Raw genomic sequence first — 26,117 nt, 5'->3', positions numbered from 1 at the left:
ATGAAATTAGGTTTAAAACATTTTGCTGCATAAGTACTTCATAATTTTTATAAATAACGTAGGAAGATATATAAAGACATCTAATAATGAAAATACTTTTCTTGGAAAGCATGCATTGTAATAGAGATCATTAAAAACCCAACACACTTCAAGCTCCTGGGGATGCAGAGATAAGCAACTTCATAAAAATGTGACAATAATAAAAAAGTATCAATGACTTCTTCTATTTTTTGATCTAATTCATTTCCCATATGAGTTCTCCACAAATCGCTCAATTTATCAGGAAGAAATAAAGGAAATGAACTCCTAAAACATGACCAATGTAAACAGCGAAATATTCAATAATGAAAGACAGCAAAAAAGAACAAACCCAATTTTTTTTTCAACTACAGCTGACATAAAAATAAGTGAGGAGAAAAATCCATTCTGTATTGCTTAGCTGTTCAGAGTATCAGCAAGAGTTGAGGGTGCAAATTCCTAACAAGTAGTGAATGTTTGAAGATAACAAGTTGTATAAGCAAAAGAGAGAGAAAAAAAAATATCACTCTAAAGAGCTACTTTCAAGTGCCACTTGATAAATTCAAGGAAGCAAATGTAATTTCCAAATCAGATTTTTGGTGGGGACACTAAATAGATGAATTAGCAGTGCAAAGGGACTGCAAAATCAACCTCCAACTGGCATGTGAGAGTGGGTATATTGAAATTGGGTTAGTAAATTCGGGTAAGGGTTTATATTTTTAAAAAAAGCTACCAAACAGTTCTGCCTGTTGCCATATTTTTAAATGGAAGTAAAGAATCTCAGAATGGGTCAAGCTGGAAGGGAGCACAGTGGGTCATCTGGTCCCACATCCCTGCTCAAGCAGGATAAATCCTGAAAAAATTCTAGAATTAGGAATAAAACAAGCAAGGGAACAAACAAAATGCCATCCCAGCACAGGAAAAGCTGATTCTTGCTCTTTTCATTTTGATTCCCTCTATATACAAGGAAATCAAGGAGGCGTCTGGAATTCAGGAATACATTTCTCAAATTTGCCACAGCATTTTAATCAATCCTTGTTTTTTGCCCCTTTAAGTTCTGAGAAAGTGTAACTTCACTCTTGGCAAAAGAGCAGCAGACCTGAAAACACACACCTAGATGAATTATGTGAAGGTGAATTACATGAAAATGTAACAGGAAGGACTGATTGGAAGTACTTGGTTTTGAAGGGAATGAATAAACAAATATTTCTACAGCAGCAAATGACAAGATTTCTGGGAATTGAGAGGAAATGCTCAAAGAAGGGGACATGGTAAATAATCTAAATAATTTCCAGACCTATCATAGTTGGAATTATTGAACTAGAAAGGTTATGCCCACCGCAGTGTTGGTATTTTCAGTCTGTAAGTCTTTAGCATTACTACTCTCACTGCAAAAATTTGGCCAATGTCTCCTAAAAATGCAAATATTCACTAGACTCTCAGAATCTAGTTTGCATATGGCCCCTCCAATATCAGGCATTAAAAAAAAAATTTCACAATTACTACCATCAGATGGGAAAAACACAGAACCTCTTTCAAGAGAAGAAAAACATAATCAAAGTTCACAAAATAAGCATTATTAGAGAAACATGAGGCACAGTTTGAGTAGTTATAAAAGCAATTATTTGGAACCAAGGAAAATTATATCACCTGTGAAATTAATTTTCCAATGGAAGCAAACATTTTCCCTGGCATACAAACAATTGCTGTAAAAGAACTGTCATTCTACGTTCTAGGAGTTGTTGGAAGACATAGTGGTACTTTTCACAAAAGGTTGTGCAAAACACATCAAAATGAATCATCCAAATACAGAGAAGATAGGATACCTATCACATTCCAGCAGTCTGTGGCTATTGTCACACCAGTTTCCTGCTTGTCCACAGGCTGCTTTTGAAAGCATCATAAAATTTAAAAGATGAGCTCCAGCCAATGGAATTTTTATTCTGACTTTTCAGCAGTTGTTTTCATATTGAAGGTAAACCAGTACTTCTCTGAGTGAGTCTCAAAGAGACAAAAGATTTCATGCAAGAGATTTTGAGCTACTATTTATCATACAAATCACAGCCAACATCATGATAGAGTGGAAAAAGCATTAAAGACATGGGGGTAACCCTAGTTGTCTTAAATGCTGCTGCATTTAAAAATATGAGATGTTTCAGACACATAAAATCATCATGAAAAATAACTGCTTTAGGTGTTCAAGATTTTATTTTGATACACATATCATTGACTCCTTTAAGAAGAATAAAAAACTATACCTTCCTATAGACACATTTTAACACCATCAGCTTTGATTGAATAGTATGACAAATTGCTGAGTATTAAAAAAAACTATTCAGAAATTTGTTGATTATGTTTTTCACCATGTATTTTCACACAGCACATGAGTAAAACCACAAGATCACAGCTGATGTTCATTTTCAGAAGGCATCAAAGGTTTGAGTATCAGAAAAAGATGAGGATGGAATTTGTGATTTTCCAACATGTAAAGAACTGACCTAGTATTTTCTGATATTTTCAAACTCTAGAAAAGTAAAACTGACAAGCATAGCACAGATCATCACCCAGGATGCTTCCTACAGAGAGCCAGTTTGCTGACAAGCCTGACACATAATGATCAAATATCAGCTGCAGGTATTTTTCCAGCTGGAAACTGGGATAGGACAATGCAATGAGATCGTTCACTTCTTTCCCCATCCTGGAGAACACAACCTTGCACACTGAAGATTAGCAGCAGGACAGCACCTCTCTGGAGAGGATTTTAACCTGCACCTCCACCTGATATAATTAAGCCTCAAAATCAGAAACTTCAATAAACTTTAACAAAAGGTTAAAGACAAACAGAGAAAAACAGCGTTTCCTCCATCTCAAAGAGACTTTTGTGAGGAAGGAGCATGGGAATTTAGGGGGGAAACAAGAGTAAGCAGAAGGCATGACAAAGGAGTTATCATGAGATAATCTGTTTGTGCGGAACTAGAAATAAATAAAACAGCAGAAAATTTAAAAGGAATGGCAAATGAACACAAAAAACTATGTGGTTTGACAGTTTTACACAAGCTTAAAACTTTAAAGGCAAAATGCTGCTTGTAAGGGCACAAATATTAGAAGGGAACAGAAAAAGAAAGCGATTTTTGTGTTGAGTGTATACTTGCACTGTGCAATTACTGCTGCACCAAAAAAATTCTTTACAGTGATACAAACACTCACAGATCACCACGTAAAGGTGGTTATGCAATCCCATAACATAAAACAGTAATGAAATCTGTGTACAAATATCAGCAGTAATTTCATCAAACTCAACTGTTAGCACATAAAATCATTTGAAGAAAAGGAAGTGTGAAAATAAACATGAAAACATACATTTAAGAATAGATGTGTTCAAAAATAATAAAAAAACATACCGCCCATTTCTCAGATCTTTCAACGAAGTTTTATGAGTGAATAAAATCTGCCAGTATAAATCATATTTAATTAAACCTGATAGCTCAACCACAAGCACCCACACTTGTCTATTTGATTAGGCTTCAAAATCCCAGTGTTACATTACAATGAGAAGTTCAAAACCTTGATTGTATTGAATGAGAAATGACTTGGAAATTAGTGAACAAAATTTACACTTTTTCTGGGATCCAAAGGGGTGTTAAATGCAGACATGGTGTGAACTGGGCACTGTGTTTTGTCATAACCACAGCCTGCCTTATGACCAAGAACAGTTTTTTACATTGTTGGGTTCTCCCCAGGTAAATCTGAACCTCTACAGCATGTTTCCACACTTCTGTGTCATTTTTGGGGTTTTGATGCAAATCTCACTGATCACAGGTGCAAGTCATTGGTCAGTCTGTAAGAACAATCTCAAAAAATCTTCCTGTGAAATTTCTGCATTTCATGAGGTTCATTCCTTTTTAACATTCAGAAAGTGGTATCAAGTTAGCAAACAATGTGTTCATTTCAAAAACACAAAACATTTTTTTAAATTAAGTTTACTTGTTCTTAGAGCTTTAAAGCAAGCATTAAATAACTGCAATTCTGTGCAATAAACTCACTCATGATACAATCAATTTCTCCACATTATGACATCTTTCCTTTATACTGTTTACACAGATGCTTATGTATTTAATACACATTTGCACTAGGTGTTAATTGATATGGTTAGCACAGTCAAATGGTCATAAAACACTTCTGGAAATAGTGGAATCCTTCAAAGGGACTTTTGATGTATTTAGGACTAAGATACTGCAAGAAAAATTTTAAAAAGTAATCTTTGGTAGTTTTTACAGAAGTGTTGCTAACAGTACTCAAAAGGTAACTTAGTTGCAATATAAATGACTACAGGGGGCTACTAACAAATTAACTTCTTGGTTTTTAGACTTTCATGCTCATGGCTATTATTATTTTGATTCTAGAGCTGCACTTCAGTCAAACCAAGATCTTATTGATAACAAACCAGGTTGACACTGTTCAGAGACTCATCTCTAACTGCTCTGATCTCAAATACTTGCTGTGCAGTGTGCTTTTACTCCAGTCATGCTAAATGAGCCAATTTAGGCCATTAATGCATATATGTATATACTTCTGGATATTATATAACTCATAGCTTTTTTTTATTTTTAGGTAGGATTTCTTTGAAATAAAAGTAGGTCTGGACAACATGTGTTTTCATCTGCCATCTAAGAACCATCTCAAAATTTGGACCAAAAATTTGTACAAATCCCACACAATCAAATCCTTCATTTATCTACATAAATGAAAAATAATTGAATGGTTTTTCCAAGATCACATAAAATGGCAGCTGTTAAGAAGTATTAAGTTGCTCTGAGACTTTTTCTCAGTGCTACACACTCTTCTTGAATCTGTTCCAAGCAGGCTCCAGTGTTATAGAACATTTTTGATCCCAACAGATGAAGAGTCTCTATTTATATAGCATTTTTAAATACTCGTGTATAGTGGCATGCTGAGGAAACAAGGTGAGAGATGGATCATTTTTTGGGGGGATCATATGTGTTAATATTTTTTTCAAACAGGAAAGAACTGACACTAAAAGAAAATCATGGAAATTCTCGCATGTGCACATCCATACCTGAGCATCAAGGAGCTCCTGACATTTGTGAGAATGCTTTTCAATGGCTAATATATACTGCTTTTCAATAGCTGCTTCTTGCTGCTGAACTGTAGATTGTAGCAGTGCCTGCAAAAAAAGGGCACAAAATACTCAGCAAAGATATAACTGGGATGTTTATTGGTAACTGAAGATCCACAAAGACTTATCTACAACCAGAATGTGGAAGGCTGTTACAAATTTGGAATGTGCAATGATTAAAATATCTTTCTGTGTAACACTACCTTGTTTTCAGTCATTACTAACATTTTTTGTATCTCAGATTTCTTATACAGTCTGCCTAAAAGACAGCAGCACACAGAAGATAGAGAGAGGCAGAGTATTTCTGTTAAATATACTCAGTTTAGTGGGACCACACAAGAAGAGGAGCATATGAAAGCTGCTGAAGAGAAGAAAAAAAAAAAAAAAGAAAAAAAAGAAAAAGCCAGACATATTTCCCTGGCTGACAAAACTCCACATCCTCTCGGCACTGTGTAAGATCCCATGGGCCAAGCATGATCTTCACAACCACAAGTCAAGTAAAAGCAGATGGAAATTCTGAGCTTCATAAAACATGAAAGAATGCCCCCCCAGGATGTTCACACTTGAATGTGAGGCAGTGGAAGCCGAAGTGTGGAAAGCCAAAGCACCAGGGCAGTAACAGGCAGCTGATGGGAGCAGGAGCTGTGAGTGTGCGAGCGCGCGTTTGTGCACATGCCTCAACTCACACGCGCGCAACTCAGCCCTGCAAAACCTCCAGAACGCAGAAATGGAAAAAAAAAAAACTTGAAGATACATGAAGAAAGCAATTTATCATTTGGAGAATTACACTCAGGTTTCCCTAAACAATGATGGCAGCTAAACATTTACCTGGCTCATGTGATTCAAGCCTATTTCCCTGGTAGTATAAAGTCTTCTGGCCACTTTCCAAATATTCATAGGGCTATTTATACACAGTGTACCAAAATTTTCTTGACTAGTAATCAATATACTGAAATAGTCAAAATGACTGGGTAAGTTAAAACAGACACGACTTTTACAGAAAACAGACCTTTGGCCCAAATGCAGGCAAAGAAAAAAAATCCCCATCTTTCAAACAGTCTTTATTTTAGAGATACATTTACTTCATGGAACATAACACACACATCAAATAAAATTTTGAATACTTTAAAAAAAAACTCCAAGAATGTATAAAAAAGATAAAATCTTCTGACAATTTTTCAATTACCTTTCCAAATTTTTCACTAACTATGCTCTTATGCCAAAATCGCTGTTCTTCAGTAATGCTGTACCATGGTAGCAGTTCTCAGCACAAGCTCAGTGATTAAAAAGGTTAAAATTTGTGCTTAATCAAAGTATAAGAATACATTTACTGGTGTTTGCAAGGTATTTAGTAAACTGTAAGTTTACTTTCAAAAAAGACAATTTATTTCTTACTAAATTAAATTCTTTCATTCATTAAATTTGAGCACTCAGAAAAACTGAACTCTCAAAGAAGTGTAACCTCTGGACATGAATCTTTGAACTCTGCCTGAATTAGAATAGCCACATATCACTGGCAAAAAATTAAGCCTGGACCTTGGGGTTTGGGTTCTTTCTTTTGCCTAAATTATTGTAGCAAGGAATTTTTCATGTAACCAGTGCAAAAGAAAACAAAATAATTCTGTTCTTAGGAAACACAGTCACAGAATGGTCATCAGGCTGCCATGGCATTTCTCAGACAGATCTTGCTCATGCCAAGGGTTGAGTCACCTTATGCACTTTGCTGTGCAGCCTTCACTGGCAACTGCGAAAATCCTATTAAATGGTATAAAGAACTATCAGTTTTCAATGAAATAAATATTATTCATTGGATGGCATGTAGAGGCTGTTAATTTTTTAAAATTAACCTATTATTACTATTTTTCTTTGGAAAATACATAAAATTCCACATTTGGAAACAAAAGTCTTCCTTTTCTGTCATACTCATTATTAACACAGTTTAAATAGTACCACAGGGTTGATGCTGTATCTGACTGTTCCACTAGTTGGCCAAGTGAGGAGAAAAAGATCTCTCTATGTAGCACAGTACTAGAGGTTTCTCAATGGGAAATACAGCATAGATGCGCAATACCCATCCAAATCTCTGGCAAATTTCAAGATAATCAATTACTAATCAATTTTTTTTTTTTTTATCATTTACCAATTAGCTCATTTGCTAAACTGAAACACACATTTGGCTGCTTGATGATCAGTATCTCTAATCTTGTAGTTACAACAACAATGACATCAAAAGTCTTTTGATTAATTGCTATCCTGGGCAAACACTCTTATCACTGCTGAAATACCACTTTCTTCCTTAATTATTTAAGGAGGATTTATTAATTATACTGCTGGGCTGACATTCCATAGATCTACAGCCAATGACCTAATACCAAGCTGGCATTCTTGAAACACTCTCCTTTCAATGGAATAATTTCAAGTGAGGTTACAGCACAATGAAGCCTATGGCACCTGTTGTATGAACTCAAGGGTAGGATTTCAATATGAGTGCTCTTGTTAATTCATTTTTCCTTCTATGTATTGTGCAATGAACTTCCCAGACACGGATGGGGAAGGATCATCACAGAATCAAAGGATCATAGGATTTTAAGGGTTGGAAGGGACTTTTAAAGATCAGAACTCCCTGCTACAGGCAGGGACAGCTTCCACCAGACCAGGTGGCCCAGAGCCCCATCCAACCTTGGCTTCTTCCCCACTTTCTGATCCCTCTACTAACCCAAAAACACTGTCAGAGAATTGACACTGCTTTTCCTTCAATAACCAAAACATCATGGTGGCTTCTTACAGAACAAATAGAGTGAAACCCCTTAAATTCTCTATAGAGCCTTCATTTCAGTTTGATATGTGATGCATTATAAAAATCAAAGAAAAAAACATTATTTCCTCAAGCCATTATAAAAATCTTCACACATCTAAATGACTGAACAAAGCATTCTTAAACTAAGTAAATTAGTCTGAATCCCTGTTTGAGCTCAGATAAAGAACTAACCTTAGCCATAAGTTTCATACATTGAAATAATTTTAGAAGACCTTGAGCTGAAAGTAAACTCAAATATCATCATAAGATCCATGATCACTGGTCAGAGTATTTAGTCCTGGAACTGACAGCACACTACCTGGAATCCTGGAGAACAGCATTCCTGCACACACACCTGGGACTGAAAAACTGCGCTGTGCCCAATATGAGAAGAAAAGCTTAAAACCACAAATGATCACAACACTTCATCCTGTATTTCTACAGTGTGTTATGCACTGAGCACCAGATTATCTCTAAAATTTCTCCTCATACTTAAAAAGGCAAAAGTGCAGCAACTACAGTTTTGCTAAAAGTGGACACTCCAGCCTATTTTTAATACAAACCTACTTGCACAGCCCTAGTGCATAACGTGTTCATTCCACTGGCAATAGAAACCACAGCTACTTGCCCAGACAGAATTTATTGTAAGGCCAGAAGCTAGAATTTATGAGAAACCCTCTTGAATTAAATAGCCAAAATAGGACCATTATCCCAATTCTTCCCGAATTCACCAAGAGTAACAAATTACCAAACCCCTTTCTTTCAACTCTTTTTACTACAGGAAATAGCTAGTCAGAATAAAGGCAACAGGAAAAAAAAAGCAGAGGTTATTATCCTCTCCTATCTCTTTTGAAAAAAAAATAAAAAAATTAAAAGCAATTCTAACACATGCAAAACACAGGCTTCCCACATACAGATACATAGCATTGTGTGTAAATGTTAAACTCATATGTAACATCAGTATGAAATACAAATAATGGAGTACAAATTGCTGGGTTATGTTTTAGAATATTCCTTAAAAGCCACAGATAACCCAAAAGAATATCCTGCTCAAGCATCATTGGCTTGTTTAACTAGCTAAATGGAAGTCAGTACATAAAACCACTTCTTCAAAATTGCTGAGTCAGGATGACCAAAACAAGTCATCTTTAAAAATAAAAGTTACTAATGAGAAGTTACCACACTGCTTGGTGAATTGCATTAAATACAGCAATAGTGCTTTGGAATTTTTTATGCTTTATAGCATTAGACAATGATTAATCTAATTCAGCATCCTGTCTCCACCATTTAATAAATTGCTGCTACTTAATTTAAGGGTGAAATGCAATTAACCAATTGCTGAACGACAAAACAGAGCAGAGGACACAATGCAAATTCTTTCCTAACCCATGGAAAAGATGCATTAACTCAATAAAATGCAGTATTTGACTAGTTGGGTTTTAATTCAGCTATTAGCTAAAACAGAGATTATATAAATAAAACTATTTAGAAGAAGTATTTTTTGCAGTGATATAAAAAATTTAATTTTTTATTTGTTGAATATTTGTGGATATTTGTTGAGTATCCACAACCATATTCAACTGCTTGTGGTTGAATCCATACCAGTAAGGATCAACAACTTATAGTTTGAATACTATGCTGGATTTATCTAGATAGCTCAGTTTTAATGGTATGTGAGGGCAAAGGATTTATTTTCCACAAAACAATGTTCCCACAGACTCCTACCAGACACAAACTGCAAACTCACTCTTAATCTTCTATTAACCTTCCAATTTTTATAATATTTAACACTCTATTTATTATTCTATAGTTAGAAGCACTTACAAAATTCATCCTTACTAGAAGGGGAGGGAGAGACTCCTTGCAATTTTTATAATTGCTTTCAAAAGGTAAAGGCCATTTAATCAATGATAAAATATTTTAATAGCCAGATCTCTGAAAGTATGAGACTTGATTGCACCTTGCTTTAATTGGAATTCTCTAGAGAGACTTCCACAGTAGCATCACTGTTGTAAAGAAGTACTCTTATACTGTAAAATCCCAAGGAATCTCTCCTTTTCCAGCCACCAGAGAAAAATGAGAAAATACTCTCCATGAGAAAAAACAATGTTGTTTTATATTCTAGGCTCACTTGAATTCTAGTGTGACTTGCACATGAACAAGCATAGAAGTTGGAAGTGAAATACAAGCCCTTGCAACAATTTTGGATTTTTGCTTTTATTCATGTGTCAGGCTTTTCTGAGCCAGGATGTCAACTTGGAAACTTAATAAGCTAAGCTGATGTTTAAAAGAGCTGAGAACTGGCCACATTTCAGAGCTTTCCCTCACTAGGGATAAACTATGTCTAAAAAAAGATATCCTGATTCTAGATTAACTTCTTTTGTAATGAAATCCTTTAAAATTTCCTTTGTTTATTAGAGGGTAACCTTTCAGTTCAGAGGTGTATTATTGGCACAAATATTTTTGAAAGAAAATCTGATGGCCCCCACATATTCCATGCTTTGAAAATATGTCTGTTCTTACATTCTGAAAATCTGAAAAAATCTCATCACCTTAAACTGAAAACTGGTGGACAAAACTCTTACTGTAGCAAGGGCTGGGAAGAACTTGGCACCTTTAAGTTCATTTCTATACAGGGAACGCACATCTGATTCATGCAGATTTTCTTTTAGAAAACTATTAATTGCATTAAATAATCTAAGGAAATAAAACCCATCAAAATAAATACACCTGCCTGTAACCTTATATTCTTTAAAACTTACATTAGAGGATACTTTATAGGATGAGAAATAAAACAGATTAAAACTATTAACTCATCTATTTACAGAACTGTGACAATTTCAGAACAAAAGCTTGACTAAACAAGCACAGGAGAAATTCTTATGTTGCTTGTGGTAAATATCTTCAGATGTGATGTGATCCCACAAGCAAAACTTCCAAGATCTACATTTACTTTTCTTTACCGTGGTTAATTACCAGGGATAAAAGTTTAAAACAACAATGACATGAAAGACAGAAATTAAACAAAATTAGGTAAACATGAGAAGGGGAAACTTGGCCTACACTGAGCACTGAGTTAATTTTTTATTTGCTTTCCTGTGGTTTTTAATACAAATTTTGTGACTGTGTTGTGGATGGTTTATTTGTTGTAAGGAAGATTAGAATGTGAGATGCTAAACAATGGCCAAAGCTTTTGAGAGTTTGTGCTACAAAGTATCTAATGGTCTCTATTAATGGATTTCCAAACACATTCGACAACTGAACATTCCAAAGATAACTGAATTTAATTCTAAGGGTTTTGGTATATCCAGGTCGTTGAAAACAGGTCATTAAATTTTTGGCTTCTTGTGTAAGCTGTGTTTTCAGCACCGCTGCCATATTAAGGACCAGTCAGGAGTAGGAATTGAGGGAGTTTGTCCTCAAACTTGAGTACCTGGTCTGCCCAGGGATACCACACTAGTGAAAGATCCACGTGGAGAAATACCGTCCCTTCCACAACAAATAAATCCCCAAAATACAGGAAAGGGACTAGAAGGAATTGTAAGCCATTTGGAAGTACAGGAAGATACATCAAACACAACAGAGGTCTGCAGCAGCACATCTGGAAGGAGTGGACTTAGCTCTGAATGAAAGAAAACTCTGTTTTTCTGGTTACCAAAATGGCAACTCTCTTTTCCTTTGTAAACCAAGAGGAAGGCACATTCACAAATCTACCAACAATAACACTCACCTGTGCCAGGAACACAGAAAGACAAGCCAGTCAACTTTCTTCCACTGTTGTTCCACTCAAGGTTTCAATACCTGAGGATTTGGGGTTTGAGGCATTCTGGGGATTATTTCCTGGGGCTAAGGATGAACTGCTCATATTTTTTACAAGCTATCCTCAAACAACCCAACAATGTTGGGCCTTTTAAGTTGTGCTGTGGCTCTGCTTGGAGCAGCACCACAGAATTATAATTGACTGGTTTCAGAGAGGATTAGTCAGAATTCCAACACTCCTGACTGCAACATAACCTAATTAGGGCCTGAGCAATCCCCTGATTGGAATAACTCTCATCAGTTCCCTTTATTAAATCCCCAGGAATGCAAAATAAGCTTGTTTTCATCACAAACAAGATCTTCCTTCCCACATCTTTTTAAATGACCCATAGACTTGTTTTGGTGAATTTCCACACTCAAGGTAACATGGGGATTAATTAGATAGCACTTACAAAAACCTACTGAAAATGGAAATTACTTCTGCATATAAACAATACGTATTACAGTAACACAGTCTAAATTCTAAAGAAGACATATTTCAGCACAAAATTAAGTCTGGCTAATCATGAGTAAATTAAAAGAGTTAATGAATCTCACGATTCTGTCTTTCACTAAAATGACTAGTCAGATTTCATTTACATTCCTAAAAAATGCTGCATTAGGAACCATTATTTGGTTATCTAATTGTCACCATATCTGAAAAACAGAATCAACTCCTAAGGATCTGAGCAATTAAAAAGCCCCAAGAATGTAAGATACTACTTTTATAATTACAAAACCACATTTGACTCACTTACTTAAGAAAAAATAGATCTTAGCCCTGTTTCATATTGAAATATGAACAATGAATTAACATTTTAAAAGAATCCATGAGATAATTTTCTCAAACAAAACTACAGAACAGATTTTATCTCCACAGATGATACAGTGTTACTTTTTTATTTAAAGTACATAGCAAAGTATTACAAGAAAGGTATTAAACAACCAACCAAAAAATGCTTGGGTTTTTTTAAAAACCCTGATGAAACCTCATGTTTGCAGACAGGGCTGATTGCAGTAATTTACTCAGAGCTTGGCATATCTAATATTATTTCTCATCAGAGTGTTCAACTAACCACAGGATGCAGCAGGAAGATTTGTATGAGGCATATTCATGTCATGGTTCCATGGTATTAAAGAGTGACTTTATGTAACTTGAATATAAACATTCTATGAGAAATAATACACTAAATATAAACATAGTTTAGAAACACAGGGTTCAATTAATTCCCTACTATTTTGTGCCAAATCACTGAAACTGATAAACATAAATCCTATTTTCCAGAGGGCATGTCTGATCTACCCAGCTGCTGCTGACTGGTAAAACAGCTCTCAAAAATTATTATGGCTCATAAATGTATCCCTTTACCCAACTACACAGGAAGAAATTATTCCTTTAAAAGGCAAATATAACCCATGCAGAGCTCTCCTTTAGTTGACACAAATCCATTAAAATGGTAAAAAATTACACCTCAAAAACATTCAAAACTTTCATTCAACACCATAAAATTGTTGGATTTCACAATTTACCTATATTTTCAGAACTAAAAAGAAGGAAATGTAAGGGAAGCGATTACCAAAAGCTCGCAAGAGTGTTCAAATATAAGTCCACACAGAATAGACAGACATTTTACACGTATCTAGAACACAATAGAAACTAAAATTGCTGCCATTGAAGATGTTCAGTGGCACATCCAAAGGTGCACACTCCAAATAAAATTCCCTTTTGAGAGCTTCTAAGGTAAAGGGGTCCTCAAAGAATTAAGGGAAGAGGAGCAAAATTCTCCCACTGGAGTAGTGGGACACCACCAGTGGCCGTGTTTAAGTTTTCTCAGGAATGGAAACTTTTGAACCATTTTTCTGGATAGGTTCAGAATGAAATTACTATAAGTCATATTGATGGAGACAAATATATTTCCACAGAGAGCCAACTTCAATATTAGTTAGAACAGTAACAGTTAATTAGTTAGAACACTACTAACAGTTACTAGCAAGATTATTAAAAGGCTTTATTACCACAAAATCATGAATATTGGAAATGATTGCTAAAATCATCAAGTCAACCCCTAACCCAGCACTGCCAAGCCCCCAACTTCATCTTCCTGCCCTCCAGGCCAGATCATTCTTTGGTTACAAATTGCTGCTAACAAACAGTTAAAATCTGATATTCCCCTTCACTAATGACATTGTCAGATTTGTGTTCTCAGCTCACAGTTGCCTACCAGGTCTTAAGCTTCCCTTTTCATTTTCAAAACCAGCCTTAATTTCTGTTTCCTATTATCAGTTTTAAGTCTAATTAGAATTCTTAGCTTTACCTTCTCCTCCTAACTTGACTCAGTTTTTGCCCCTTGTGAGTTTCTTACCCAACAGTTTCCACAACAGAACAAAAGACACAGATTTATGCTCCATGGCAACATCCAGTTCTTTCATTTTACAAGCTGACAGGAACCAAAACAGCATGAAAGAAGAACTACAGATTCAGCTTTATTTCATCCATAATTCCCTCCCTCAGTGCTGTGTGGATCAAAACCTGCTGAACTGCTCTGTGATGCTGCTTGCCTGCAAGTGCAGCTCTGGAGACTGAAGAGGTCCAAAACGTGGATTTGTGATAAACAATCCAACCCAAAGTTTACCACAACTGCCTGAGAATTTGGGGTTTGTTCTGGTTTTAAGTTTCCTTACTGAAAATGGCTAACCAACTCTATCTGAAGTTTTCCAAAGTGCAGGCTGGGAAAACAGGTCATGCAAAATTTCAGACCAAACAATCTAAATTGAAAGCAACAGAACAGACAGTGGGAGAAGTCAAGCAATCAGCACAAGAAATACTAATAATTGTGCACTGCAGGCACTCATCCTGTTCACTACTACAATAACACCATTTGGAAATTGTGTTAGCTTGGCAGCTCATTTACCTTGAATTCTTCAACAATAATAGTTAAGGCTTCATGTCCAGCTTTTCTCATGTCTTCTAATTCCTGCTTATGCTTTTCCTGTACAAAAATACAGAAAACATTAGGCACATGACATAACAATTTTAATTCAGGAGAATAAATAAATAAATACCAATTATTTTCATGTTTTTATATCTTTCATGAAGAAATGCACACAGATTGATCCTTTAGATATTATATATATAATGTATATGAATATATATGTATATATCTATATACATATATATATGTATATATCTATAAGGAGGTCCCACTATTAAACTTATTTTTATTTCTTAATTTTACTTCATAGAACACAGATGGTTCTACATGGTTCTTCAATTTTTTAGGGTTTTTTTTCAGAACTTTCTATGTTTTTTAGTATACCTGTGGATGGTAGGACTTCCAAATCACCTTCTTAGTAAATGTTATTTACTGCCCCGACCAATAAAAATGTTGAGATAAAGTAGTATCAGATTGAGTTTCCTTAGAAATGCACATTTTTTCTTATTTATTATGTGGCTCCTCTTTTATCATTTGTTTTACTCTTAAGATTTCAGGGAAAGTCTTCTTGCAGAAGAAATTTTAAATAGATTTTTTCAAAAGAAGCTACATTGTTCACTTTTTATTTTCTGCACCGTTATGTAAAAGGAACCTGGAGAAAAACATTCTAGCATTTTTTCCTTTACCTAATAGTTTGCAAACCCTCATTGGATTTTCAGCAGCATTTCCCCCTCATCAGTGAGAAGCACCACTTTTTCCAATCATCAATTAGTAAGAAGATAAAAAACATTCCCTCTCTCCCTGTTCTTCAGGGTCTGTTCTTGTATCAGCTCAAATGGCAAGATGTAGTTTTTTTAAATCATCTTGGATTTTAACATTTAGCATCATAATGGTTCTGTTAAGTTCTTGTTTGAAGATATAAATATTTCCTTCAATTCACCCAAGTGCAGAGAAAAAATAACAGTAATACTGAATGCAAAGGAGAAATTGAGGTAAACATGATGAAAACCAATGAGAAACTGAGGTAAACATGATGAGAATCAGTCCATAATGGCTAATTAATACACACACTAGAGTGTGCTATTGTGTATAAAATAGAGGTTGGTCACTATTTCTGTTCATGTGAAATGAGAATGTGAGATCTACAGAAGTAAGACACGGGAGCATCTCCAGGTCTCCAGCAAATCAAGTATTTCCACATTGGTCCTATCATCAACATCCTAGTGAAAGATACAGCTAAGAACCTAAAGATAAGGAAAAATTCAGGGAGGAGAGAAAGATTTCAGATATCCCAAGTTAACCAAAAACCCCACATTATACACAGCCTTAAGCTCACCACAGGAAGCAAGGATACACTGATTTATTTCATACAAGTAAACATAATTTGTACCTCAAGCATAACAATGGAAGACTCTGAGGTGAAAAATGAAGTGAGGTAGCAAATAAACTTTCACAAGCAAGTGCCTAACATCGTGGTGGTGAGGACATTTCCTGCTGAGTTAGAAATGAGTTGAGCCAGAGCTGAGTGAGTGTGAACAGAGCAGCCTGCTGGGAATATTGTGACTGATTAAATGTGAAAAACTATGCAAAGGAAATAGTATGGAAGAGCCTGCACATGACCCACACTGAAACAGAATTACAGTTCCCACACCACACTCTGAGTATTTGGGGGGTATGACAAGGATCTCTACCCTGTCACATTTAAGACATTAATATTTTGTGAAGAACATATCTGCTCTTTCTTCTTCCCTACAGGATGTGCATACAGAGACCCTCCACTGAAGAGGACACTAAACAATAAAAATAAGTGCTAAAGCTAAAGTGTTGTTAGTATGAAAGCACATTTTACTACCAAAACTGCGTGATATGGTAAATAGCACCTACACTTGGCTCAGGAAGCCTTCTCTGGCTGCCTTGAGGTTCTTAAAATATTACACAGATAGTTCTTTGGGATGAAGCTACAAATGTGCCAGGGCAATTTATGTCCTGGATGCTTTCCTACTTTCCCACATAATCTAAATGGTGGGACAGGATATCAAGAGGAAGCAAGGAAGGAGGGAGGAGTGAACGGGAGAACAGTGCCAGGGAAGATGACAAGAAGAGAACATTTTAATTAAACAACACAGTAAGCATAAAAGGAACTCTCAGCTTCATTAGGATATTTTTATGTCTCTTGTCTCAAAAGCATCAGTGTTCAGATCAAAATTAAATTCCACCATTTTCCATAAAGAACAAAATATTAATTTGGAAAAGTGCGCCAGCTGTCATCGATGGCTACTGATACTGACACCAGTTTTAACACCCAACACAACTTTACACAGTGCATGTATTTAAAAATCTATCTGTATTTATTTACTGTATTATAATATCATAATTTTAATTATAATTAAATAATTATAATTAAAATTACTGATCAAAATATATCAGTATTTCTTTACTGTAGTACACTTCATGATACATATAGATATGTATGAAAAAACTACATTTGGTTTTTCTGAAAACTGTTCCACAAAAAGCACTAAAAAAGATCTTACAAAGCAAACAACAGTGGTGTGCTGCACATTTATCACAGCATACCACAGGTGAGCCCTTCCAAAGGAACCACTGCATACAGCTCACTACAATACAATTTATTCTGGATACAATCTTTTATTACCAGTTTCAAACATATGAAATGTCAAATGTCAAAACTAATAGTAATCAAACCCACAATTTCTATCAACAAAACTTTAACTAGAGATACCTTATGCACCAAAAATTGGTAACAGTTCCATCTGCAGCCCTGTTAACCTTTGAGAAGTAACTAAAATATGCTTCAGAAATATAACTAATTGAAAGAATGTATATTGAATTTTCATAGAGTTGTACCATTCATAACACATAATGATGTTCACAGCACATTCCTTGAGGATACCTTCAGTCTTTTCATGGATGTTTAAAAACCCAAGACATCTACAAAGAAACTTGACACTCAGTAAGTGGCTTCAAAAGCATGCAGGAATAAATTTCACTCAGCATGAGTAAAAACTTTCCAAGATTTACTTCTAGAAGATATAAAAAAAGAACTCATAGCATCATTATGTATAAATACTCTAATAATTTTATGTCAAGCTGTAAGATCACCGTATCTTTGAAATTTTTCCAATGTAATAAAAAACCTAATTGTTTTCTTCCTTATTTTTGAAGTATAGAAAATAAGTTTCATTATAACATCAACAATCATACTTAGCAAAAAATCAGCAGAAAGATAAGTTACATCTTTACATTTGAATATCCTTTCCATTTTCAGTATGTAAACCATTTTCTTTGTCTGTCTCTTTAGTTAAAACTCTGGGAGTAAACAATGTGATGTACTTGTCTCTTCTTTTCATCTTAATTCCTTTTCTGATTTGTAAATATATTTTGGAACACTAAAAGCATTTCAAAGCAGACATACTATATGAAAACTAGCTGAACAACAGCTCTTTCCCCATCAAAGTATAAGCAAAGCAGCCTCAACACAAATTGTTGCCATGCTCATTCTGGCCTACAAACACATTTTTGTTTGTTGCTTTCCAGAAGACAAGTGACGATGTGCAAGCTGAACAAAACTCAGAGAATTCACGCGACAACCAGAGACACAAGTATCCATTTTTGCGTCAACTTGCTGTATTTGTTTCATAAGAAAATTGACAAGAATTTAGATCAAAATAAATAAAATAACCATCAGCTTGGGAAATTGAGCATCAAATCAAAGAGTTTGGGATAAAGTAAATACCAAGAAATACAGGCACTGAAGATGACAATACAGCCTTTTAAATTCTTTCTTAGCTGACGATCTGCATGAAAAGCTTCTCTTGACTGTGTGGTTGCAGAGAAAAGAGGGATATGAAATAAAATCAGATGCTCATCAGTTAGACTATACTGTCCAAACCAGAACGTGAATATCATCTGCAACTGAACTCCCAAAATTCTCCTCCATCAGAGAACTGCTATCAAGCTGTCAACTTCAAGATTAATTTGTTGTTTTTTTGTTGTACTTCCTGAAAAAGTCAAAAATAGTCTAAGCATGAAGGGGGAAAAAGTCCAAAGAGATAGACACTTTTACCAGGGAAAACAAAGAAGTACATAAAGAAAAGAGGAAAACTAACTACTGCTTCCTTATTTTAAGATACTGCTATGAATTCTGCAAGAAAGGGATTTTTGCCTAACCTCAGAAAAATTCCAGCTGGAAGAAAGCATCTCCCACAGACTAGAAAAAGGTATCCAAATCACAGATACACAGATTTTATAAGAAGTCCTTTACACTTCCAGTGTATCTTAGGGAACTTTTAATGCAGCTGAACAACTCTATTTTGCTTCCTGTAAAACCTCACACTGAACATGGATAGGTTTCATAGTACAAGCTCCTATTCTTACATGGCAGATACACTGAAAACCACCAAAAATGTTATATTCCATACAACAATTATTTAAGTTTACAGTAACTGATATTTTGACAAGCTTACCATTTCAAATACTGCATTAATCAGATTTTTTGGTTCAGGCATTCCTGACCCTGCCCTTAATTGGCAATGAGGTAGGCCAGATTGGAGTAAAATATTCCAAATAATTCAGCCTGGGGAATATCCCCGGGACTGGACTTATAACTTTAGTGACTGGGAGTAGGCTATTTATTTTTCTCAATTTGTGACCAAAGTATTAAATCACAAAATCACACAATCACTCAGGTTGGAAGGAACCTCTGCAGGTCAACTAGCTTAACCTCCTGCTGAAAGCAAGATCAACACTGAATTCAAACCAGATTGTTCAGATCCCTGTCCAGTGAGATCTTGAAAAACTCTGAAGATGGGGATTTCACGACATCACTGGCTAAGACATCCTAGTAATTATCTTCATAATAAAATACCTTTTTCCTTATAACAAGCTGCATCTTCCCATGCTTCAAGCTATCAAAATTTCCTGCTACACACCTCTGCAGAACGTGCCTAGCTCAATTTTTCTGACAACTTTGTTGGTATTGACCATCTGCTATTGGGTTTCCTCTAAGCCTTCTCTTCTCCAGACTGAGTCAGTGTAAATCTCATCCAAAATCTTGGAGTTTCACCACAGAAGGCAATCAGGCATAACTTGTCTTTTGGTAAATCCATGTTGGCCATTTCCAATCACCTTGTTCGTGTGCCTGGAAATGGCTGCCAAGAGCACCTACACCATGATATTCCCAAAGAGGCTGGTGTGCCTGGATCCATCCATCCATCATCCTTCCTCTCTCTTTCCAACAACCAGCAGCTTCCCCCAGCCTCTGAGTGGATGCAGAACTCTCTCACAGCCAGCTCTCTCATCACTCCTGAGCTCTGTGGGCTGAAGCTGCTCGTTTTTACGAACGACACCTCTTCTCTCCCATTCCTTTTTGCTGAGCTGGTGAAGCTCAGGTTCTGCTGGCTTCCTAGACACCATGCATTTGTGTGTGCACATTTGGCATGGGTCCCCAGAATCCAGCCAATTGTTGTGCTGGTTGAAGCATGAGAGGCTGTTTTGGGTTATTTCTTTCACCACCTCCCACCTCGGAGGTGAATAAACCCCCACTTACAAATAGATGCCAAATTCACATGTGGGAGGAGAAAGAAAGCCTTGCTTAGCTCTTTTACAAGCAACAAATAACATGGACAAAACAAGATGACAGTATTTAATTCTCAAGAATGTGTTAAAGAATTGGGCTTGATTAGCAAATGGCCTGACATAATGAAGTTCCAATTCTACAGGATTTGTAACGAACAAACAAACATCACCCTGATATCTCCCAAAACCCCCTTATAGTCTGGAGACTAGATATAAACCTGGGCATCTAAAGAGCAACCAACCCCAGGTGAAAACTATAACATATATTTATTATTGTCTCTATTTTAATTACTGTGAAACACTGATGGTACTGAACTGACCACAAAACTACTTACGTCAGAGGAGAAAAGTTATGTTTGAGGATGTGGGGTAGGTGGTAAATATAATCAGTCTCTTAAAAAAAAGATAAATTCAACCTAATCTCTTCCTCAAAGCAAAGCAGTCTCACTAAAATCACTAAACCAAAGTCAGAATCAATTTTTATTTTCTAAGTTAAGCCAGAAAACATCAGATGGAACATTCTGAAAGAGTCAGCAGTGATTGATACCACATTAAGTTTCCTAGAGGTAACTAAAAGCTATGTTGGGTTTTAATTGTTTTTTGGTGTTTTGGTTTTTTTTTTTTTTTTTTTTAATTAAACTGTGATCTAAGAAACACAGACTTACTAAATTTTTAAAATTACAGATCTCTAAGTTATTTCAACTAATCTATTTTAATATGTATTACTACTGACCACAAAAAGCAAATGGCTTCATACAGATATTCAGAATTCTAAAGGTACAGTGAAATTAACAAAAATACACATATATCTGTGCTTTTTGAAATATAGTATAAAAGTAATATAACTCAAGATTCTTGACATTTTATACACCCCATTTACTTTTTCATCTTGATGATATTAACTTGATATCATCACTTTCAATTTTTTGTTGAAAGAAGTAAATTGAAAGTTTATTGAAAGAAATATTCTTTGATAAGTGCATAAATATGAAGCAGGGACTGACTTTCCCATCACTGTATCTGACAGTAATTCACTCTCCAGATCTTTCTCTTGTTGCCTTTTCCCTGTTTCTAGGACACCCCTCACTTTCTTCCACCCCTCACTCTGTCTTTCCCTCCAATGATGTTAAAACCACGATTCTCATATTTGAATTTTTTATTCTGAATTACAGTAATTCCACAGCTCCCTCTTTAATCTATTCAATATGCTGCAGTTGAGAACAAAAAGGCAATCTCCCCCTTTCCCCCCTAAAAAAAACCCCAAAAACCAAAAAACCCCACCAAACATCCCACAGCAGCCAAAACTTTCCCTCCCCAGTAAGAGCCTTGTTGTTGCTGAAAGAATGAGAGGGAGAAGCAGAGGGATTCTAATTTGGACACAAATATTGTTTCCTCTAACTCTACAAACCCAGACCATAAAAATGCTGCCCCTTTCAAAGTCCCTCAGTTCCTTTCTCCAAGCCAACTGGCAAGGAGGCAAAAACAAGCTCACTCTTCCTCTGTTGTACATGAGAAATTAAAATGTAAATACATTTCAGAAAGGCTGTAGCATTAGGACTGAATCTGATAGAAATCTTGAGCTGTGTTTTAGCTTGGTTTGAAACTTCTTGGTATTTTACACTACGTCAGACCTCCCACAAATTGGCTTACCCAGATGAGAAAAATCATGATTAAGACACGTTCTTGTTCTGAGCAGCTCCCCTCTTCAGAGGGGCACAAACATTGCTTACAGTAAGGCTCTTGGCTAAAAGTGTTTGCAAAAAGGGAAAGCAAATCCTGCTCTAATATAGCCTTCTCAACTGGATGTATGCAGATTTATTAAGCATATATAAAGGTATTTAAAGCGATGGAGGCCACATTTAAAAATGTAAAGCAGTGCAGCAGCAGTTAAAAATACAAAATATCATAAAAATGAATAAACATTTTGTTCTTCCTTAAAAATTACTACTGTGTTTCTGTTGTGCGATGGAAGATTCATCAGCCATGTCAGTGATTGGTACAGGAGAAGGTAATTTAATTGGTGGTGACAGAATGGGACTGTGCCGAAAGTTGATAAAATATTGTCACAAGAGTTGCAACACGCTTCAAAGAGTTGCTATTTTTATTTAACAAATAATCATTTCTCAAAAAAATGTGAAAGCAAAGACAGACAAATTTGATGTAAACAGGATGGCAAGTGCCACCAGACCCCCATTCATGAGAGAACTCTCTAACGAAAATATTATGTGAAAGATGAGATTTTTTAAACTATTCCTGTAGTCTTTGTTAGCTACAATATCCCTTTTCTTCTGGCATGGGAGATGTCCACTGCATTTCTGGCTGAATTCCATACAGCCCTGAATAACTTTCCTCAGCTGACAACTGTCACCACATTTATAGAAAATAACAGCGTGGGATATCTAAGACAAATCAATCTTAAACCACCACTGAACGTGTTGGAGTGACACAGAGTTGAAATGTGTCTTTATAAGCAGTGAGTCCAAGCCCCAGGGACTCAGGGAACTCCCCAACAAGCCCAGCTGAACACAGCTGTTCTCCCACTGGGGATTCTGTGCAGGTAATGGAACTCCCAAGGGCCAGATGTAATCACACTCCATAAGAAACCCCAGAATTGTTCCCTCTACTGACCCGTCTCAGTTTGTTTTGTTTGGTTTTTTTCCTTTATTTACTCTTTTAAACAAATTACTTCACAAAAGTATTTCACTAAGTATTTTCAAAAAAGCAGGCGTGACATACTGCGTGGAATTAGGTTTTAGCTCAAAAAGATGGAAATGGATCTCCTCTTCTGCTTATCACTAACAAGAAGGCTCTTCAAGCATAAAAAGTACCTTTCCAGTTATAAAGTTTGAATATAAGAGATCTTCAGGACATTTTACATTCTCCACTGCTTATGAGCTCAATAGGTGTTTTCCTTCTGAGCTTCCCTGAATTATCAAGACTTATTGCAAATTCTCTGCCTAGCAAGTAAATGGAAATTTGCTTTTCAACGACACACTCACTTATTACTTATCTCAAAAGCCAGACAAACTCAGCCCTTTGAAAACCTAGCAAAGAAACTTTGCATTCTCCTTACATAAACATGAAGTACATTAAGCACAGACTTACTGGCTGAAATTTAAAAATATAAAAACTGAAGAAATTCAGAATTTCTCTCAGTCCTTCATCGCAATGCCTTAGATTATTTTTTAAGAATTATTCATACCTTCATTTTCATAATTTCATTGTGTCATTATGATATTCACTTCTGGAAATTAATGTTGATCATCCTAACCAATTATTTGCCTGAGAATGGTTTAATTTGTAATGCATATCCAAAACCAAAACACTGCATTGTGTTTAAAAATACCTTCAAGTAAGGTAGGTTTATTTTTAAGGAATTACATAGAGCTGGGAAAATCTGTTTTATCTCAATATCCTCCAGGTTTAAGAACAGATGTTCTGGTTTTCATTAATATCAGCTTTCTTTCAGTGATAAAAGTTTTGCCAAGAATAGTAAAAAAGTTCTCAGTAGTTTAAGTACATGATTATTTTAAATGTCACATGCCCTTCTGGACCTTGTGAGTCTTTAGTGAGGAAAAAACCTTATACAAGTCTCAGCATTAAAATTTTATTTATTTATTTAAGAGCAGCAACAATAAAGTAACCAATACTTTATCTCTGGAACTGCTTTCTCAGTATCAGGAGTTATACAGAAGTGACCTGATACACACCTTTAGTAGTAGTCTAAAATAGTAGTTATTTGTTGACACTTTGCCTACATATTAACATTTTGGCAGTTCACTCAAATAAAAAAATGTATAGCCATAATTAATAAGGAAGTTTCCAAGGGAACTTAGAAGGGATGAATAAATTCAACTTTGATATGTAAATCACATGAGTTTCTTGGCTATAACTTCCAGTGTGTGAATTAGTTAGATTAGAACACATTTATACAAATAAATTTGCTTAATACATGGAAAATTACACATTTCAGCTGGGTTTAGAAACACAAGTAAACTGTGTTTCAACACCAAGTGTATACTATAGATGAATAAAATTTAATAGAGATTGAAAAAGTAAATTTAAAGGTGTAGCAGGTTAATTTACCAATAGAAGTTTCAGTAATGTATTAAGCTGCATTCTGCCGTCAGTCATAGTTTATTAATGAATTATAACCCAAGTAAGATGATTTAACTGGTAAAGGACAATGAAGGGACAATCTCCCAAATTTCTCCCTAAAACATCATCCTGAAATTTGCAGTGCATCTTATACTTTGAACTGTATAAAAAGGAAATACAAATTCTTTTAAAAGTATTGACTAATTTTGGCTAATATTGGCTAGGATTTACTATTTTTGGGGATGAATAATGCTCAGGTACAATAATTACCCCGTCTCAGATGCCTCACACTGAACACAAACAGGACTGGAGTGGACCCAGAGACATGGAGATGATTTGGCACCATTCCTCACGTTTTAAGGTGTTGTAACTGTCCTGCAAGCATTACAGTATTTCCCTTTAACTCCTAAATCATCTTGTCTAGTTCACAGTTCATTAATAAACTATGAGAGGCTGTAGATTGCTGAAAATTTTATAGCTCATTAACCTGCTACACCTTTAAACCTTTTCCATCTCTATTAAATTTTATTCATGTAACAAATAACCGGCCTTAAGTATTGTCTTAGCAATACAGCTACTCCTTTCTACACAGGTTTCTTTTTAGATCAATTTTGCAGATTTTCATCATTCCCTCAAAAATCCAACCAAATACTACTCCTATCCACAAAAGAAAAATCTTGATGCGGAAATCTTGATGAGACAAGACTGGTGGTACAGAACCCCAACCAACCAGTGCTAAATATATCTGGGAATTTCACAACCTTCTTAAGTAGAATTTCCCTATCAAGTAGGAGAAAAAGTAAAAGATGAATCCCTCTGAATGCACTTGATATAAATGTGCAAATGAAGACATGTAGCAGCTGTCACAGACTTTAACACACTGAACATAAATCATAAATGCACTCAAATCCAGGGTGCATTGGCAAAAAGCAGATCAGGACACAAAACGTGGTTAAAAAAACACAACTGTTTTGCTAGCACCTACTTGCACACTAAGAAAATGCACATTATTTAAGCACGATTTTTTGAATGCTTTTAAAATCAGGGAGGCAAAGGAGGCACATAAGTGTAAAAAAAATCCTTGTCATGTTCTATGACTGAATATCAGATTATAAGGCAAGTTGGACATCTCAAAGCTGTTAAATAACAGTACAACAGCATGAGAGAGATGGATTTTTAAAACAAAATTAAAATGCTTAGTCTTACATCCACTCTTCTAATAAATAATCCTGAAACAAGACAACAAAACAATTAATAAAAGAATTGAAGTTTAAAAGGAAAACATAAGGCAAAAGAGCAGAATTTTTCTGTAATTAAAATAAAAATTTATTTTTCCTCATGAATGAAAAAATAATTTAGAGGAAATAAGACATCAAAACTAGGAGGGGAGAGGGTGGCAGTGAAGGCAGGGGGGAAACAGGTCAAAATGTAAACAGGTCTGAAATTATTAATAAATAAAGACTTTGAATAAAAATTAGTGTCTCAAAGAAGAGTACAGAGAGTAACATTAAAAAAAATTAAAGGTGAATAAATAAACGTGAGGTATCTGGCACTCACTTGAAAAAGAGGTGGGCAAGGGATTGTTGCCATATCCATAAATACCTTTAGCAGTTCAGCAAAAAGATGCACTGCTATCTGTTAAAGTGTCTTTTCTGAAATTCCCAATTCCCCCTTTTTTTCCATATTCCATAATTTTAAACCCTGCTGTGACCCATGAAATTTCCTGGAATCTCATTTA

General features: G+C 35.4%; 1 protein-coding gene across 2 annotated transcripts in view; it reads right to left on the bottom strand.

Annotated features, from left to right (window-relative positions):
• CCDC91 (coiled-coil domain containing 91) overlaps positions 1-26,117 on the bottom strand; it is a 112,257-nt gene that overhangs the window by 47,112 nt on the left and 39,028 nt on the right. For both annotated transcript variants that reach the window (XM_063153979.1, XM_063153981.1), the window contains exons 7-8: positions 14,663-14,740; positions 5,096-5,203 (exon numbers count right to left, since the gene is read on the bottom strand). In XM_063153979.1, coding sequence (XP_063010049.1) covers positions 5,096-5,203; positions 14,663-14,740 — 186 coding nt within the window. The remainder of the gene's footprint in view (positions 1-5,095; positions 5,204-14,662; positions 14,741-26,117) is intronic.

This window comes from Melospiza melodia, chromosome 4 (assembly GCF_035770615.1).
Source record: "Melospiza melodia melodia isolate bMelMel2 chromosome 4, bMelMel2.pri, whole genome shotgun sequence".
Taxonomy (NCBI): domain Eukaryota; kingdom Metazoa; phylum Chordata; class Aves; order Passeriformes; family Passerellidae; genus Melospiza; species Melospiza melodia.
Note: the sequence above shows the minus strand (reverse complement) of the source record. Positions and strands in the feature narration are given on the sequence as shown.